The sequence below is a fragment of the Telopea speciosissima genome, chromosome 11, assembly GCF_018873765.1.
Source record: "Telopea speciosissima isolate NSW1024214 ecotype Mountain lineage chromosome 11, Tspe_v1, whole genome shotgun sequence".
NCBI classification, from domain to species: Eukaryota; Viridiplantae; Streptophyta; class Magnoliopsida; order Proteales; family Proteaceae; genus Telopea; species Telopea speciosissima.
Genome location: NC_057926.1, coordinates 44,838,114 through 44,855,503, shown reverse-complemented (window position 1 = coordinate 44,855,503; position 17,390 = coordinate 44,838,114). Strand labels below are relative to the sequence as shown.

General features: G+C 39.6%; 1 protein-coding gene across 1 annotated transcript; it reads right to left on the bottom strand.

The window, feature by feature from the left end:
- Positions 1-13,724: 13,724 nt before the first annotated feature.
- On the bottom strand, positions 13,725-16,991 carry LOC122646748 (pentatricopeptide repeat-containing protein At2g03880, mitochondrial-like). The gene has a single exon (XM_043840350.1). The coding sequence runs from the start codon at positions 16,797-16,799 to the stop codon at positions 13,803-13,805; it is 2,997 nt and encodes a 998-aa protein (XP_043696285.1). The 5' UTR covers positions 16,800-16,991; the 3' UTR covers positions 13,725-13,802.
- Positions 16,992-17,390: the final 399 nt, after the last annotated feature.

Here is a 17,390-nt window from a genome sequence, read left to right as displayed (position 1 = left end):
ACTAATAATGAAAAATCGATCAGCTTTGAGTCGCAGAGGATCGGTCAGCGAGGCAAACTCCTCACGTGGAGAAGACGTGGAGGGTCAGAACGATTATAACTGTGAAGTGCCCACAACTAACAGCGCCTCCAAAGTGGAAGCCACTCCAGACGTGATGCCCAAACGGTTCTATAACCGTCAAAGAAGTTGTAGTTAAGGAACACCTCATGGAGGTTCTAGCCTCACAAGTTTAAAAGTCAAACTTGCAGAAGAGGAAAAAATTCTTCGATCAATCAACAAACCTGCAATTGAAATTAGCTTTTATTTTCACTGCATTTTACCTTTTCTTAGTGTAGTCTTCTTCCTGACCATCACGGTCATCTTCTCTCTGCCGAGTTCTTCTTTTGATTTCTTCTATCAGTGGTATGTCATCTGTGTATACCAATATTGAGATCAATAGAAATTCTTGATTTTTTACTTCATCTCTATCGTTTGTTTTGTGATTATCATTTTCCTCGCATATTGCAATTTGGTCTTTAATTCAAAGTCCTTGAAGCAATCGAGGCAAGAGCGGAATCACATCTCCTGATAGAAGTCAGAGGTGCAATCTTTTTCTACATTGAGTCTTGTCGACTCTGGCACGCCCGCGCTCTCCATTACGACTGTTTGTTACCGTAGACCGTTTGTTTGAGCAATCGAAAAATTAGCCAAACAATATCCCAACTTTGAATGCCATAACTTGAGTGTGTAACTCATACAATTTTATTTTTTTTTGTGGGTAAACAAAGCTTTACTGATAAAAACGTTTAGTACACATGGATTCTGAATTACAAGCTTCATTAAATTATGAAATGGAAGTGGGCCAAATAATTCCACACATCAAGAACTAGACCCTCCTAACGAGGAGTCAGCCATGCTGTTTTTCTCCCTTGAAATAAAAACAAAATATATGATTCCAAACTATATGCCAAATGAGTTGTAATGGCTACACTTGTTGGGGCGTTACTCGTAGAGAGTCCTTATAATGCTACAGTATTTAACATACCATTGACCAGATGTGCCATTACGGTTAGTGTTGCTTGGTTGTTGAGAAATTGAAGGCTATTATGATTCATAACTGATTGAAGAAGCTCATTGCTACTAGGAAATTGCTTTTCACCTGACAAGGGTGTCTCATTGGGCCAAATAGTTCCACACATCGAGAACTGGACCCTCCTAACAAGGGAGTCAGCCATGTTGTTTCCCTCCATTGAAATAAAAACAAAAATACGTGATTCCAAACTAGATGCCAAATGAGTTGTAACAGTTGGGGCGTTACTTGTAGAGAGTCCTTGTAACGCTACAGTATTTAACATACCATTGACCAGATATGCCATTAAGGATAGTGTTGCTAGGTTGTTGAGGAATTGAAGGTTATTATGATTCATAACCGATTGAAGAAGCTCATTGCTACTAAGAAACTGCTTGCCACCTAACAAGGGAGTCTCATTGGGCCAAACAGTTTCACACATCAAGATTTGGACCCTCCTGCAAGGGAGTCTGCCATGCTCTGTTCCTCCCTTGAAATAAAAACAAAAATACATGATTCCAAATTAGATGCCAAATGAGTTGTAACGGCCATACCCGTTGAGGCGTTACTCGTAGGGAGTCTTTGTAACGCTACAATATTTAACATACCATTGACCAGATGTGCCATTATGGTTAGAGTTGCTTGGTTGTTGTGAAATTGAAGGCTATTATGATTCATAATCGATTGAAAAAGCTCATTGCTACTAGGAAACCGCTTGCCACCTAATAAGGGAGTCTCATTGGACCAAACAGTTCCACACATCAAGAACTGGACCCTCCTAACAAAGGAGTCAGCCATGCTGCTTTCCTTCCTTGAAATAAAATTAAAAAAAAAATACATAATTCCAAACTAGATGCCAAATTAGTTGTAACGGCAATACCCTTTGGGGTGTTACTCGTAGAGTCCTTGTAACGCTACAGTAATTAACATACCGTTGACCAGATGTGCCATTACAGTTAGTGTTGCTTGGTTGTTGAGAAATTGAAGGCTATTATGACTCATAATTGAAGAAGCTCATTGCTACTAAGAAGCTACTTGCCACCTGTAACGGAAGTGTAACAACTCCTTACTTGTAGGGATGGATGAGCCCTATAATGATGCTTAAGTGCATGAAATGGATGAAATTGTGGTAATTTATTCCTATTAGGAAATGCTGAAACTTATGAAATTGAAGGCATGGGGTCAACTGTGGAGAACATTAACCATTGTAGCAGAGAATGTGGTGGTGTAACTGCTGGTGGCACCTTGAGCATTTAAAAGTGTAACCGTTTGGATAGAGTTACAATCATTTAATGCAAATGTTGATTGAACGGAACAACCACGAGAAATCATTGTAATGGCACCAGTGGCTGAGCCACCCTATTGGCAACCATTATTCACGGCATAGGCGTTTGAGAACAGTGGTGGAGTTGCAGTCGCATTGGATGCCCAAAGCTCCCGAGTTCTCATACCATAGTGTAGCAGCACTCTCTAAATTGAGAGATGGTAACTCACCTGGTACATCATGAAATTGTATCAATATAACAATGTATTTGAAAACCCAAGCTCTATCATAACTCGCTTCCATCTTAGAAACCTCAATCTCTCCTTGAGCATACCAACACAAAACCACTAGAGTATTATTCCAGGCTACTGGAGCACTGTCCTCCAACTGTGATTTGAGAAGATGAAATGGTATTGCTCTCTCTATCAATGGTGGAGAAGCTTGGTAGTGTATTTATACATGTAATGGCCTGATAGAAAGGAACTAATACGGATAAGAAAAGAATGAGTTAGACTAGGATAAAAAAGATGTAATGGCTTGAATCACTTGATAGCCAAGGAACTAATATAGATAAGGAAGGAGAGTCAGAGTCAGACTATGATCACAATACAATCCAATCTATGTTAGCCTGGTACGGTTCAATAGAGTGCTAGGTTAACATTTTCCAGTAGGGAAATAATGATCCTAATTCTTTTTGTATGATTTACCAAAAAGAAAATTTTTCTTTTTGTATGAAATATATAATGGAGACTGGAGAGCATTAGGTTAACATTTTCCAATAGGGAAATAATGATCATAATTCTTTTTAGGGTGAGAGAACGCTGCTTGGGCCCCTAGAGCCTACATGTGTATGCTGGCCAATTGGAACGCACGTAAAAGTATAGACTTGGGCGGGATTTCCGCCTTTCCATAGGACAAGGTAGTATTGTGTTTAGTACGGGTGTAACATGGATGGGTTGGGCCGGGTTTTTTAACAACCTAGCCCAACTCTGAGTCCTCTTAGCTCAACCCAAGCTCAACCCGGCCCTAGGTCCGGTTGAGATATCTCAGCCCAGACCCAACCATATCGGGCTCAGTTTAGCCCAGCCCGACCCTGATTGACCCTGATTTTTTGCCATTTACTTCGTCCAATGCATTGAAAAAATGAGATACATGTGATTGGGTATTGGTTTGTTTCATATTCAAGTGACTATTAGACTTTTCTTTGGGTTAAAAAAACTTAGCCCAATCTTAAAATTTTTAATATTTTCGTTCAATAGATAATTAGCTTTTTTTTTTTGGTAAACCAATAGATAATTAGATACTAAACAAAAATAAACAATAAATTATAAAGCATAACCTAACACAAGGCCGGGCCGAGCTGGGCTTCACCCGAGGCCTCAACCCCGGCCCAACCTGACCCTGACCCAGGGCCTGAAAATTTCAACCCTAACCTCCCCTCAGGGTTGAAAAATCCAGCCCAAGCCTTCCATGTGCGCTCTCATTGGCCCGCATGCACAGGGACCAAGCTCCCCCCCCAAAACAAAGAATGCTCTTGTTTCCAAATTCTAAAAGATAACATAAAACATTTATAGTCATTAAATTGTTGCGTTTTCTCTCTTGTTTCCCTATGCATGACTTTACTTTCTACAAGCGTTCAAGTTTGATGCTTTGAAAATCTATTCCTAAATTCTATATATTTTGTGGAACAAAGGGGAGAGGGAGAGAGAGAGAGAATGGCAAGTGGCACAGCAAAATCATGTTTCTTATGCTTGGTTCTGATGAGCTTGTTGCTGCTTAACCATGTCGAAGCAGATAGACTGACTCACATATTTAAGCAATCGACTCATGCAGAGGAGAAGAGAAATATAGTCCAGGAGAGAATTTTCTCTTTGGGAGCATAGCTTCTGCATTAGCACCGGGACCAATGGGAGTGCATGTGAAAACATCAACAGGGATGACATTTCTATCTTTCATGGGGGCAGGGCAATCATTTCATGGGGGACTGAGTCTAGGCGCTGTGGGCGACCCTAAGGCAGTTCCAATCCCGGCCAACCCTTACACCCGTGGTTGCAATAAATACTTCCGTTGCCGTGGTTCCCCACCGGCGAGTAAAAGAAAGTCTTAAGGCTAAACAAAGCATATTTCCCTATTAGGGCATAGTTATTTGTAAGTGCTAACGGTTCTCCTTAATAAAAATTCTGTTATAAAAAATGAAAAATCCCACACCTGTTGAATGCCCGGACACTCTCATTGGCTCCTGCATTAGTACAGGGGCTACACAGCCTGCGCCAGCGTGATCCCCCTCCCTAAAATTAAATTGTAAGAAGAATGTAGGAAATGCTGTATGCCCAGATCATAAAAACCATAGAAAACAGAATCTCAGGACAAAGCATATGTATCTTCAAAGGAGAGCTATGTGCATTCATGAACGATTCTGATTCAATCAGTTGATTCCGACCATGGTTATAAAACATGGTATAATGATAAGGATCCGATTCGATCTCAAGTCACTTTTTGGGTGTTTCATCGATACTGTATCAATCATCAATATCAGATGCACCTGATACCGATATGTATCGTTCATTATGTCTGAATTCGAGTCTTAGAACCATGGTTCCGATTGGATTTTTCAAACCATGACTGCTGCCATTGTAGGGAACTATTAGAAGAGAAGGACCTGCAACATTGCGACAACCTGAGACTGAAATCCCAACAGTTCCAAAATCAAAAGACCAATAAGAAACCGATTAAGACTGGAATCGCCAGGGTTGTTTTGAGGTTTATTTTAAACCCTAGTTAATACTTAATAATTATAGCTGAAAAGAGTTATGTAATAATTAAAAAGAAAAAAAAAATTTGATGAATAGAAAATATATTCAAGAAAAGAAAACAAATACATCACATCAGCCACAATGGCTATCCAATGGGAAAGACCCAAACAAAATGAAAGAACAAAACAATCATCAAATGATGATACAACAAAAACAAGGGGAGGAGGGGGGGGGGGGGAAGGGGAGAAACAACTAGCAGAAGGGAAAATACATCAAAATACCAGGGGAGGTAGGAATCAAAGATCAAGAGATGATACATAAATAACTAGGAGGGAAATAAGAAGATCCCAAGAACAGGCAAATATCAGGACTGTTTATTTCTAATAGTGTCTGGACTCGTAGAACAGCTGGGGAGAATACTATTTCTGACCTCAAAATGGCTTCCCAAATCTGCTCAATAGTCATGACAAGGATGATCATTTTCTTTTATTCTTTCCCATCAAACATGATGAATCACAGCCAAAAAAATCAACTTACCAAGAGTGTTAGATGATGATTTGCCAATAAAGTGTTAATGTTTGATTATTTGTATGCTTTGAAACACATATTCAATTCAAATATTTAGATGATTGGGAAGTTATTTGTATACTTAAGAATTTTAGAATTTAGTTGAGTGTTTGAGTACCGAAAACCGTTCAGAACTAGAACCTACCGTCCCATTATTAAATGGGATCAGATCCTAGTTTTAGAACAGGAAGGTTCTGGGAATTGCCCCTTGAGACTGAAACCAATTAGGAACTGTCCCAATTGCCTAGAGACATCCCAATTGACACCCTTAGTCCAAAGAGAAGAGTTGTAAATGAATGAATCAATCACAAAAGAAGGGTTGTAAAGAATGAATCAATCTTTTACTTAATGTGTCCAAAGAGAAGTTATCTGTATTTCTTCAGTACTAATTCAACTTGACCAATGACACATTGATTCATGTATGTTTCTTTTTGCGATTCTACAAAGCAAAACTTTACAAAAGCAGGGGTAAGGCAGCATACATTATGACCCTCCCCAAACCCCACAGTGGCGGGAGCCTCTGGCACTGGGTATGCCTCTCGTTACAATGCAAAACTGTACAACCAAGATCTGATGTTCCCAAGACAGTGAGCAACATCAAGCAAACCTACAAAAAAGAGACAATGCCTATAATTTTCAAACTGTATGTGTGAGAGAGAGAGAATTTCCTAAATCTAATGGTTCTGTTTCATTCTGGGAGAGTTTAGGAGCTTGTCCATTGTGTGAATTATAGGCCAATGATTTGGTTTATTGCCCTGGAACAATTTTATCCAACTATTTTGGGATTTTCTTTGAATTTTGGAAATTTGGTTTTTCAGTATCCTATTTGATATACATAAAAATAATTACCATTGGATGACGACCAAGTGGTATCAATGGATGACTGATACGTTGTCGAGAGCCCGACGAAAACCTGACAGCGACAAAGTTCAGTTATAACAACACGTTCGCCCAAGATTGGAATCTCAAACTCACGATTAACCTTCCTGGGATTCTCCAGAAAAGCACTTTATCCACATGGACAAGGAGGACCTTTCATCACTCCTCGAAATTAGGGTTACATCACTCATCGTGCTATAAATAATGAGGAGACGGAAGGTAGACATTCTGAATACTCTACTACATTCTCCTGCTTCTAAACTCTTTCAATTGTACGGAATACTGACTTGAGCATCAGAGAGTCCCCCACTGGGCCCAACACCAGTTCTCTCTGATTGCTCTCTCGTCATCTTCTTGCTCGCAGGTGACCTCATCCAGTGACGATACAATTTCTCGCTGCTACACTATTCATCAAACATTTTTCCTGTTCATAAAATGAAATTTGGTCAGTTGAATATCTAAAAACTTCAGGACAACAGTACTGTCAATTAAAACATAGACCTAAACAACTATAAGTTGGCAATTAAAGCACCACCCAAAAATTATAGGTTCTAGTTCATCCAGAAGGGTTTTAAGAATTTGGTGTGCCTTGGACTTGAGAAAAATAGAAAGAGGTAATTACTAAAAAGGAAACTCAAAATACAAACTACCTTATTAGCTAGAGAGTTTGTAACTTAGGACTTCTACAAATTAGAAACTCAATCTACTATAATAATCCAGTAAGTAATCTTCAAGAAAGACTATATCTCCTTCCGTGCAAGGGGTATATGGAGGCCCCACATAATCCATGTGCAATCTCCAAATATCTTCTAGATATCCTCTCCATGCAAAGCAGCAACCATCTCCTGGAACAAGCTCCACACAAAGGACAATATGGGGCCCATGCAATCTGCCAAGAATCTCCTATACCATGTGCTGGTCATATCTCCAAAGAGGGCCCATACAATCTTCTAGAAACTGCAGGTCCCAGGCCAGAATACAGGCCCAATATGGGTGGCCTGGTATTAGCTTAACCGTGGAGGCTAATATGGGCCTGCTTCTGCTGGCCTTGTACTGCATCATTATCATCCTGAGATGTTGGTCCGTCACAGTAGGAACAAGTTGGACAGGGATTAACAAATGAGAAAGCAGTTGATCAGACTATCAGAGAGTTCAATTCTTCATGAAGGATCTACTGGTACTTTTCGATGCTTCCTAATGGCATGACAGTTATGACCTTAAGGGGGACAAGGAGACTATTTCACATGATAAAGATAGAAAGCAGAGTTGAACATAAATGCACCCAATTTGAATAGCCTATGCATATTAGATTACTTATATTTTTTCCCTTGTTTTTATTGTAATACAGTTGGTCCACCATGAATTTGTTGAGTTATATTTGTTATGGGAGAGGGTTCTCTGAGCAAGCAAGGTAGTCCACACCCTCTCACATTGATTATTTTAATTATCATTTCTCATTTATATATTAAAAAAATAAATATTGTATTCTACGTGAGGAGGTGCAATGTACACCTTAGACTCAGGAGCCTTTTCCTATTTGTTATTTGCATCCTTCTCCAAAGCACCCCATAGCTCAACACCATGGATGTCAAAACTCCAAAGCTATCAGGCCATAGAGAGACAAATATGTTTTCTTCTTATCTCCTAGGGGACAAACATGTTTTCCTATTTTTTATCCATTATATTTAATATAGCAATGATATAATTCTGCTTATCTGCTACATCAATAATCAAGCAATCTCCATACAAATTGTTTAATGATTATTCATAAAATCGCTGCAAAGAGCAACTAGTAAACCAATCTCCATTCAATGAAGAAATATCAGTGTATCCAGTTACAATTTAAATCAGAAGTTCAGAACTGAGTGCTGACAAACAGAAACAATACATCTAGTTAAAACAGAGTTTGCATTGATGTTCATCGTCACAGGAAGCCAAATATGCCAAATATCTCGAATATGCAACATAATAAAACTGAACCAGAGATTGTATACAAAACAAGTAAAAGCATTTTTCGGATGGGGGAAAACAGAATAATAGCAGCACATAATACACCATAGGGAAACAGAATAATAGCAGGATTAGCAGCACAGAATAAACCAAACAATGGACATAATAAAAAGGGAAAACAGAATACTAGCAGCACATAATAAACCAAACAACGCACATAATAAAAAGGGGAAAAAATAACTGTTGCACGGCAGAACATGATAGTAAGAAAGAGGAAAAAAAAAAAAAAAAAAAAAGAAGGAAGCAGAAGCAGCGTGAAGAAGAAAACATAAACAAACAACGAAGAAGGAAAAAGAAAGAAAAAAGAGAGAAAAAAAAAAGGGAATCGGAGAGAAGAAGGGAAAAAAGGAGAGGGGGCAGAACCAGACCACCAAAGAAGAAGAGAAAAAAGAATTTACCAGACATCAAGGGTGCCGCAGGAAGAAGAGGTAGGGTTTCAGTCTTTCAGAGGCTGTGCAACAATGCTGAATGAAGAATGAAGAACTCGATAGTCTTCTACTCTTCTTCTTTTTGGTATATTTTTTTTAATAAAATTATTCCATGCATCTCACCTTCCTTATAGCCTGTACACAAAGCAATAGTAGTATTAAAAACAGAATTATTTTATAAAATCGAAAATATTTTAAGAAAAAAAAAAACCCTCAAAAGAAACAACAGTCGACCGCCCAACCAACTAGGCGTCCCAAGATGCCCAAGGCAATGACATCCAGAGCCACAAAGCAGTCCATCTTTCATGTATCAGGCAACCACTGGCAATGACCTCATTGTTAGGCTAGTTGGTCTCCCAGTGAACTAGGTGGGTTTGAAACAGGTCATTAGATAAATTAGGTAGAGCAATTGGGATATAGAATGTCATTCTATATCTATTACATCCCAAGAAGTTGGTGGTTCAAATTCACCAAGACCGTTCAACTATAAATTAGCATGTTCACAAGAACTAACCCTTCTCATATTTAATCAATGCCTTAAGCATGCGGGAGCGCCACCTGCACTTTATTGGTTAAAAAGGACGTACCCAGTGCACGAGGCTCCCTCCACTGTGGGGTCTGGGGAGGGTCATAATGTACGCAGCCTTACCCCTGTTTCGCACAGAGGCTGTTTTCAGAGACTCGAACCCATGACCACTTGGTCACAATGGAGCAACCTAACCATTGCACCAAGGTCCACCCTCCTGGCACTTTATTGGTTAATTTAAATAAAATTGTGGGTTAAACAATGTATTAACGCCACATGGCAGTGTGTCAGAGCTCAAAATTTTTTGACTTTTATGGACAATTAGTCCATGTCACCATCTACCTATATAAAAGTTTTAATCCCAAAGCAATTTCCCATGTGGCAATATAAAAACTATGAAAATTGGTTGAAAACCAAGCCTCAACTTAATTAGGATATATAAAAGTAAGACAATGAATAAGACTAAGAACACATTTTTGAGAAAAAAAATATGTATGGCTAATGCATTTCCCATTCTGAATTCAAGAATCCATTTAGATGGACATGCATCCAAATGGCATTTTATTTTAGGTTCTGCATTTTGAGAATGGAATGCTCATTCTTGGAATTGTAATGCACTCCTAACACTAGTAATACATGTTCTGGCCTTCTGGGTGAAGATATATTTCAGCAGGGAAGGGAGGATCCATCTGTGTTCAAACATACCTAGGTAATACGTCCACAAGCATGCTGCTAGATTACATTCCAAGAATATGACGTGATGTTTCTTCAGCTTTGCAAACTAAACAACAGCGGCTTGCCAAACTAAAACCTCTTCCGTTGAACTGCTCATGTGCCAGATTTCTTCGAAGAGAGAACCAAGCAAAGATTTGCACCCTAGGAGCAGTACTTTTCCATATGCATGCCTATCACCAATATCAGATTCCCCAGCACATAAAAAATTGTAATAAGATTTAACTGCCAAACTCATCTTTAGCTCCATTCTTCCATCACCTTCCATGTGGAACTGAGATTCAACCAGGAAATGCTGTATCCTCCTCCAAAGGATCAGCGCACTGGTCAATCTCAAAAACCAACAGGCTTCTTCTAAATTCAGGAACCCAGATCAAGGACCCTCTCTTTAACTTTAAAAACCTGATTTACCATTACCTCTTTTGTTGAAGAGAGTACCATCAAGAACACAAGTCAGAGAGCTTTCCACTTAGCATCCATTTGGCTCCTGATCAAGGACCCCCTCTTTAACTTTAAAAACCTGATTTATCATTACCTCTTATGTTGAAGAGAGTACCATCAAGGACACAAGTCAGAGAGCTTTCCATCTAGCATCCATTCATCTTCCTAAAAATCCTAGCTCCATTAACCGAAAATTAGTATCAGCACAAACTTGTCATCATGAGATCTCACTCTAAGAGTGTCTCAGCCTCCATTTGTCACGCATATTTAAATATACTGATCTCTATCCAATGGGAAAGTTCTTCATTCACCAGTCTAACAGACCTTACTCACAAGCCTCTTAATCTCTTTGGTTTACAAACAATTTTAATTTCACCAACTTTTTCTTTTAATGCACACCATCCGAAAGGAAGTTTCTTATGATTTTTTCCGTTCTTCAGACACCAACACTGGAACCAACAGGGGGGGGGGGGATCAAATAAACTGGAATAGCGTCCATAGTGCTCCTGATCAGTGAGTCTGCCCCCGTCAATAGAGATACCTTTTTTCCCCCAAAGAACCAGCCTGTTTCCATCCTTTCAATTGTCGGCTTCGAAAAGTCTATACTTCAAAGATTTGCCCCAATAGGTACTCCTAGATAATTAAAATGAATCAGTCCCACCGTACAACCAAGAATCCAAGGCCCCCATCTCACCACTGCAGGGTGATGCCGTACCGCTATTATGGCTGGACCGCCATGACCAGATCTGGAAACCAGACCAAGACGAACTGGTCCCAACACTGGGTTTTGAAATGGTGGTAATAATAACCATCACAACCCAGGTTTGTCAGAATGTCATACAGAGAAATTGAACTTCTGATTGGACATCTCAAAATGTTTCCAAAACCTTCTGGAAAATAAATATCAATACATTCATATTTTATAAAAGCTTTTGTAAACATCTTACAAAACGTGACACCGGATCCAGATTTTCATCCAATCATGTTCAGATACTCTTCTCTCTATTCTCTAATATACACCCAATATGGGAGTGGATTCCCTGTTGAACGTCTCTTTCGTCCATAGTCAAACATCATGAATCCAGTGGACCGATATATAGTCAAAGGGATGCCAACCATTGGTACACTAACAAAGTTGTCAAGGCGTCGCTCAGGTGACCACCTTAGAATCTAGGCGCCTTGACAAATGACAACTAGTCTCGCCTTGGTCACCTGGGCACGCGTTTTGGTCGACTTGTTAGTATTGCCTAGCGTCTAGGCCCCCTCCAACACCTTGGTGCCATGACAACTATGTACACCAAAACTCATAATGCCAGGCTACAACAATAAGGACCTCTCAGGTCTAGAGACCAATCGAAAACTACCAATGAGAATATTCTCCTCAAACCAATGATAGTATTCTATTCAAGATTCGCATGTGATCAAATTCATTGTACACACATTTGTGTCCTGGAATCAACATTCATGAGCACACACAATATGATGACCATATGAACAGAATGCCCAATTCTTTCCCTGGTCATGAAAATGTTTAAAATGAAAACCAATGGAGAACCGCAGCCCGTTAATGTCATGCAATCATAATCATAAATAATTTATTTTATGGATTTTGATGGACACACTTCCAACATTCCCTTGCAACCAACAAAGCCATAGTGCCTTAGACCTTAATGTCCTATTTTCTCTCTCCTCTTCGTAGTCTAATAGTGTCTATCTCTTTATCTTGAAACCTCATTCATCAACTCTAAGCAATCTAGGGTTTACTTCCCTGGGTCCATAACCCAAGGCTCAAGGCTTGTTAAGACCTTCTGGCATCAGCACATTAGATGCCCCAGTGTGAAAACAAAGGTTGAAGCCCACCCTAGATTTTCAATACAGATTATATTTGGAGAGAGAGGGTGAGAGAGAAATGACCCCACAAACCTCAATCAAGATATTTTAAAAATGATCTACCATCTCAAGGCTGATTGGTGTCTATATTGGTTTGGTTCATATATAGGTTCAACAAGAACAAGAACTAAAAATAAGGCTAAACAAGGCACATGGACAATCTCCTAGTGTGCATCAACAATTACAGAAATATTCAGCTTAACATAATTCATAAAAAAACATCAAAAAGCTGCACAAACGACATCTCACAACAGGAAATCTCATTCAAGAAAACTTTGGAAAAAGAACTCAAGAGGTTCAACAATATAAAAAATTTGGCAAACAACTCAAAGCAAACCAACATATAGAAAACAATTAGAAAAAAATAAAGAATAAAGTACCTCATCAAGTATGTATAGTGGTGCTCATTTTATGAAAAGCAACGTCAAAGAGTGGAGTGCCAGACGCAATCACTGCCTTCCAATAACTATTTTGACAAGGATTTAGCGTGGACCTCCAGACCTCTAAGAAACTACATCCTTTAGGAGGCTCCAGCGTATACCTGATGAAAGGATAAAAAAGATGGATTCAAAATTTTTTTCTTTTTTAAAATCTGAGTCTAAATGGTAAGTGTGATCTAGTTAGCAAAAAGGAAATCAAAGAGAGAGAGAGTCTTAGAAGTCCAATCTCCTCGGCAGAAGGACAGGAATAACAAGGCAATCATTTGGACTAGCTAAGCAAGCTACGTCATGCAGAAAGTCCTTCAAGCCAACTAAATGTTACAAATAGTTCAAGCTATACACATAAATGAACTTAAATACAAGTAGGCACACCACTGGAGGGCAGGCCTTGGTTCAACAGTAAAGGTTGCTCCATTGTGACCAAGTGGTCACGGGTTCGAGTCTGGTAACAGCCTCTCTGTGAAAGCAGGGGTAAGGCTGCATACATTATTACCCTCCCCAGACCCTGCAGTGGCGGGAACCTCGTGCACTGGGTATGCCCTTACACCACTGGAGTTGGGAGCTAGGTAGAAACAAAGACACAGTTTCCAACTGAATAATTCAATTATGTCAATAGTCCAAACAGGAGAGCTGCATGAAGGAACAGCAGAACATCAAACAGTTGAATTACAAGAAAAGGTGAAAAATGTACTGGAAAAAATAAATAAGTTAATCATTAGAGGACAAAAACAATTTAAAAAATGTTGTACAACACAAGGTAATATCAAGAAAGTCATTAGTTTTCGATGCGAAACATGCTCAATTTGGATACCTGCTCAATGGGATCACCAGTAATCTTGACAAGAACAAGAACCACTTTGAAAGTGGTGGAAACGACTAACATCACGGATAACAATTGCTGTATTTGTGATGTTTGAGATGAGCTTGAAAACATCATGACAGTCTCCACAGATACGAAGGTTCTTAAAAATCCGGATTGGTCTTCCAGGTCTCATATTCAAAAGGGAAAAAGCAAATGCAAGTCTTTCACTATGATAACAAAGGCTTTCTTTTTGTTCTCTCTCGTCAACATCTTGAAGAACATCTTTAGTGTTTGGAATATACCCTGCCAAACTAAGTTGTAGGTGCAATTCCTCCAATTTTATGTAGATCTCTTTGACCTTTGGATGTGAAACATCTTTTGACAAAAACACATGAACCTGACCATCAACCTCTACCCAGCTACACCCAGGTTCCTTTTTGACACCTTGACTAGTCATTAATGCTCTAACCATCGCAACATCATCCCACCTTCTTTTGGATGCATAAATGTTGGATAATAATATATAACTTGAGTCTGTTTTTGGTTCAATCTCAAAGAGATTCTTTGCAGCTTTTTCTCCGAGTCCTACATTTCCATGCATCTTACAAGCCCCGAGAACTGTCTGCCAAATCAATGCACAAGTTGTGAGCTTCATTTCCTCTATAAAGCTTTCAACCTCATCAAATTTACCTGCCCGACCAAGCATATCCGCCATACAAGCATAATGCTCAACTGTTGGATTAATTCCATAAACCTTTTTTAATGAAGAAAAGTAAAGTTGCCCTTCTTTAATTAAACCCCCATGACTACAAGCTGAAAGAACACCTAGGAAGGTAACTTCATCAGGCCTGATGCCTTCATTTAACATACTTTGAAAGGCTTCGAGAGCCTTCCCACCATGCCCATGTTGTGCATAACCACAAATGATTGTGTTCCAAGAGACTGTATCCCGTGAAGCCGAGCCACTGAATAAAGCTTCTGCATCTTCTATGCATCCACATTTCCCATACATATCCACAAGTGCACTCAAAACAAACATATCATCTGAATGACCAGCTTTAATGATCTGGGAATGGAGCTGCCGGCCGTTTTCTAGAGCTGCTATGCTGGAACAGCCTCTCAAACAGCTTGCAAATGTAAACTCATTGGGGCAAACACCTTCCCTCTGCATTTGGCGAAAGATCTTAATGGCCTTCTCCCCTTGGTCAGTCTGTGCACACCTGGTGATTATCACTGTCCAGGTGAAGAGATCTCTCTGTTTCATCCTTTTGAAAACCAATTGAGCATTCTCCAAGCATCCACTTTTGGCATACATGTCAACAAGAGCTGTTCCCACAAAATCATCACCACAGAGGCTGTTCTTAATGATATGGCCATGTACTTGCTGCCCAAAGCCTACATTAGACAAGCTAGTGCAAGACCTTAGTATGCTAATAAAAGTGTACATATTTGGCTTAAAACCTTCGATGAACATCTGCTTAAATAATGTTGGTCCCTGATCAAAATCAATACCATCATGGAATCCGGATAGAAGTGCATTCCAAGAAACTAGATCCCAATCTGTCATAGCCTCAAACACCCTATAACCATCTTCAACAGACCCATTTCTCATGTACATTGTCACTAGAGCATTGCATATTAAATTATCAAGCTCATATCCAAATTTCCATATGCTAGCATGGATGCTTTTGCCATATTGCAAATAGCCAAGATCAGTGGCAATGCTAATGAGGCTAGCCAGTGTAAATTGGTTTGGCTTAACACCAGAATGAGCCATGTCACCAAATAACTCCGCTGCTTCATAGTTGTATCCTTGTTGATTGAAACAAGAAATCATTGCGCTCCATGCCACCACATCAGGATCTTTAATCCTAACAAAGACCTTGTAAGCATCCTCTGCCAGCCCACACTTGGAGTACATATCAACTAGACAACTAGTTAGAAACCAATCATTATCAGACCCAATCTTGATTCCCAAGGAATGAACTGCCTTGCCTTTTCTTGCATTTTCTGTGGTTGCACAAACCTTGAGAACTGTGGACAAAGTGAAACTGCTGAGCCTCGATTCTGATTCCGTCATTTTTTGAAACAGCTTCAAAACCTCTTCTCCATCACCCATCCGAGCATAACCGCTAAGCAATGCATTCCATGAAACAGAGTTCCACTCAGGCATCCAGAGGAAAACTTTTCTTGCTAGTTCCATCTCACCACATTTTGCATAAAGGTCAACGAGAGCAGACCCAACAAATATATCTGAAAAAATTCCAACTTTTATTACTTCCCCATGCACCTGGTTCCCCAAATCTAAAGCGAAACACATCGAACAAGCTTTCAAACCAGTAGCAAAGGCAAATGCATTGGGACGAACACCCTCTTTTCGCATCTCTGAGAACAAACCCACACCTTCACAACCATCACCATGCGCAACATACCCCGCAATCAGTGCAGTCCAAGACACAACATCTCTCTCAGGCATTTCTTCAAGTATCTGACGAGCATTTTGCAGGCTCCCACATTTTGCATACATGTTCACCAAGGAATTCCACAAGTGGGAATCCGGGTCTACACCAATCTTGAACAAGTGCCCATGAACTGCCATTCCATCAATAAGAAACCCTTTTGAAGCACAAATCTGCAGCAACCCAGAATACCTTCTCAGCATCTGCTCACAATCTGAAACCACGACTTTTTTCTTAGGGGACCCAGCTCCCCTTACTGATTCTGTTTCAACAATTCCGAGAGCACCTGGAATTGACAGATTTCTTTTACTAGAATGCACTAATGATCTGCCTCTTCTTTGAGGACTTCTAGCAAACTGAAGAAGCGAACTTGATGATGGGCTAATAGGAACCAAAAGACCAGGAACTGCCATATCTTCTGAAGCCTTACCAACTGTTGGGTGTTCTTCAATGATCTTCAGAGCGCATAATGAGGAATTGAACTGAAGAGAACCCAATAATGGTCTGGGTTTGCTTGGAAACCCTTTGATGAAGTGAACAGGAAGAGACTTCCACTTCATAAGCCTTTGCTCAAGGCCGTTTTTACTTGGTACAGGACTCCTCTGCTGAGTCAGTGAGGTAGCATTGGAGTATATTATGCAGTAGTGACCTTAGAAAATAGATAACCATTTCTTCGAAATATAGCCCCAATCTGAATCAAAAAGGGAAATGAAACAATTAGAGAAAGAGAAAAAGACAAGACGAAGATTGTAGTGCAGTGAAGCTCTCCCCAAATTACCATAACCCTGCAACTCATGCATAATTACCATGAACGGATATCATCCACTTACTCAACATTCAACAAAAAGCCAAATTGTCAGCATCCACTACATTCAGTCTAACAGTTAAATTCAACTAACTAACAGTATATGATGAAGCAGTAAAGTGAATAATATCAGAGAAAACTCATCTCCAAAATCATGCATGCTGCAACATCAGACTAAGAAAAATATCAAATACATCGTATGCAAGCAAAAGCACGTCTAACTTATCTTGAACCATTCACCCCAAAAAGAAAAAACATATCTTGAACTAGTGCTAAAAAAATTAGTGAAACTTCCTCCCTGAAATCACCTTAACTCCCGAAGTAAGCCAAACTCCGCATTACCCAA

Bases quoted from the DNA above. Each gene is read 5' to 3' on its own strand.
- LOC122646748 (XM_043840350.1), bottom strand. From the start codon at position 16,799: ATGAAGTGGAAGTCTCTTCCTGTTCACTTCATCAAAGGGTTTCCAAGC.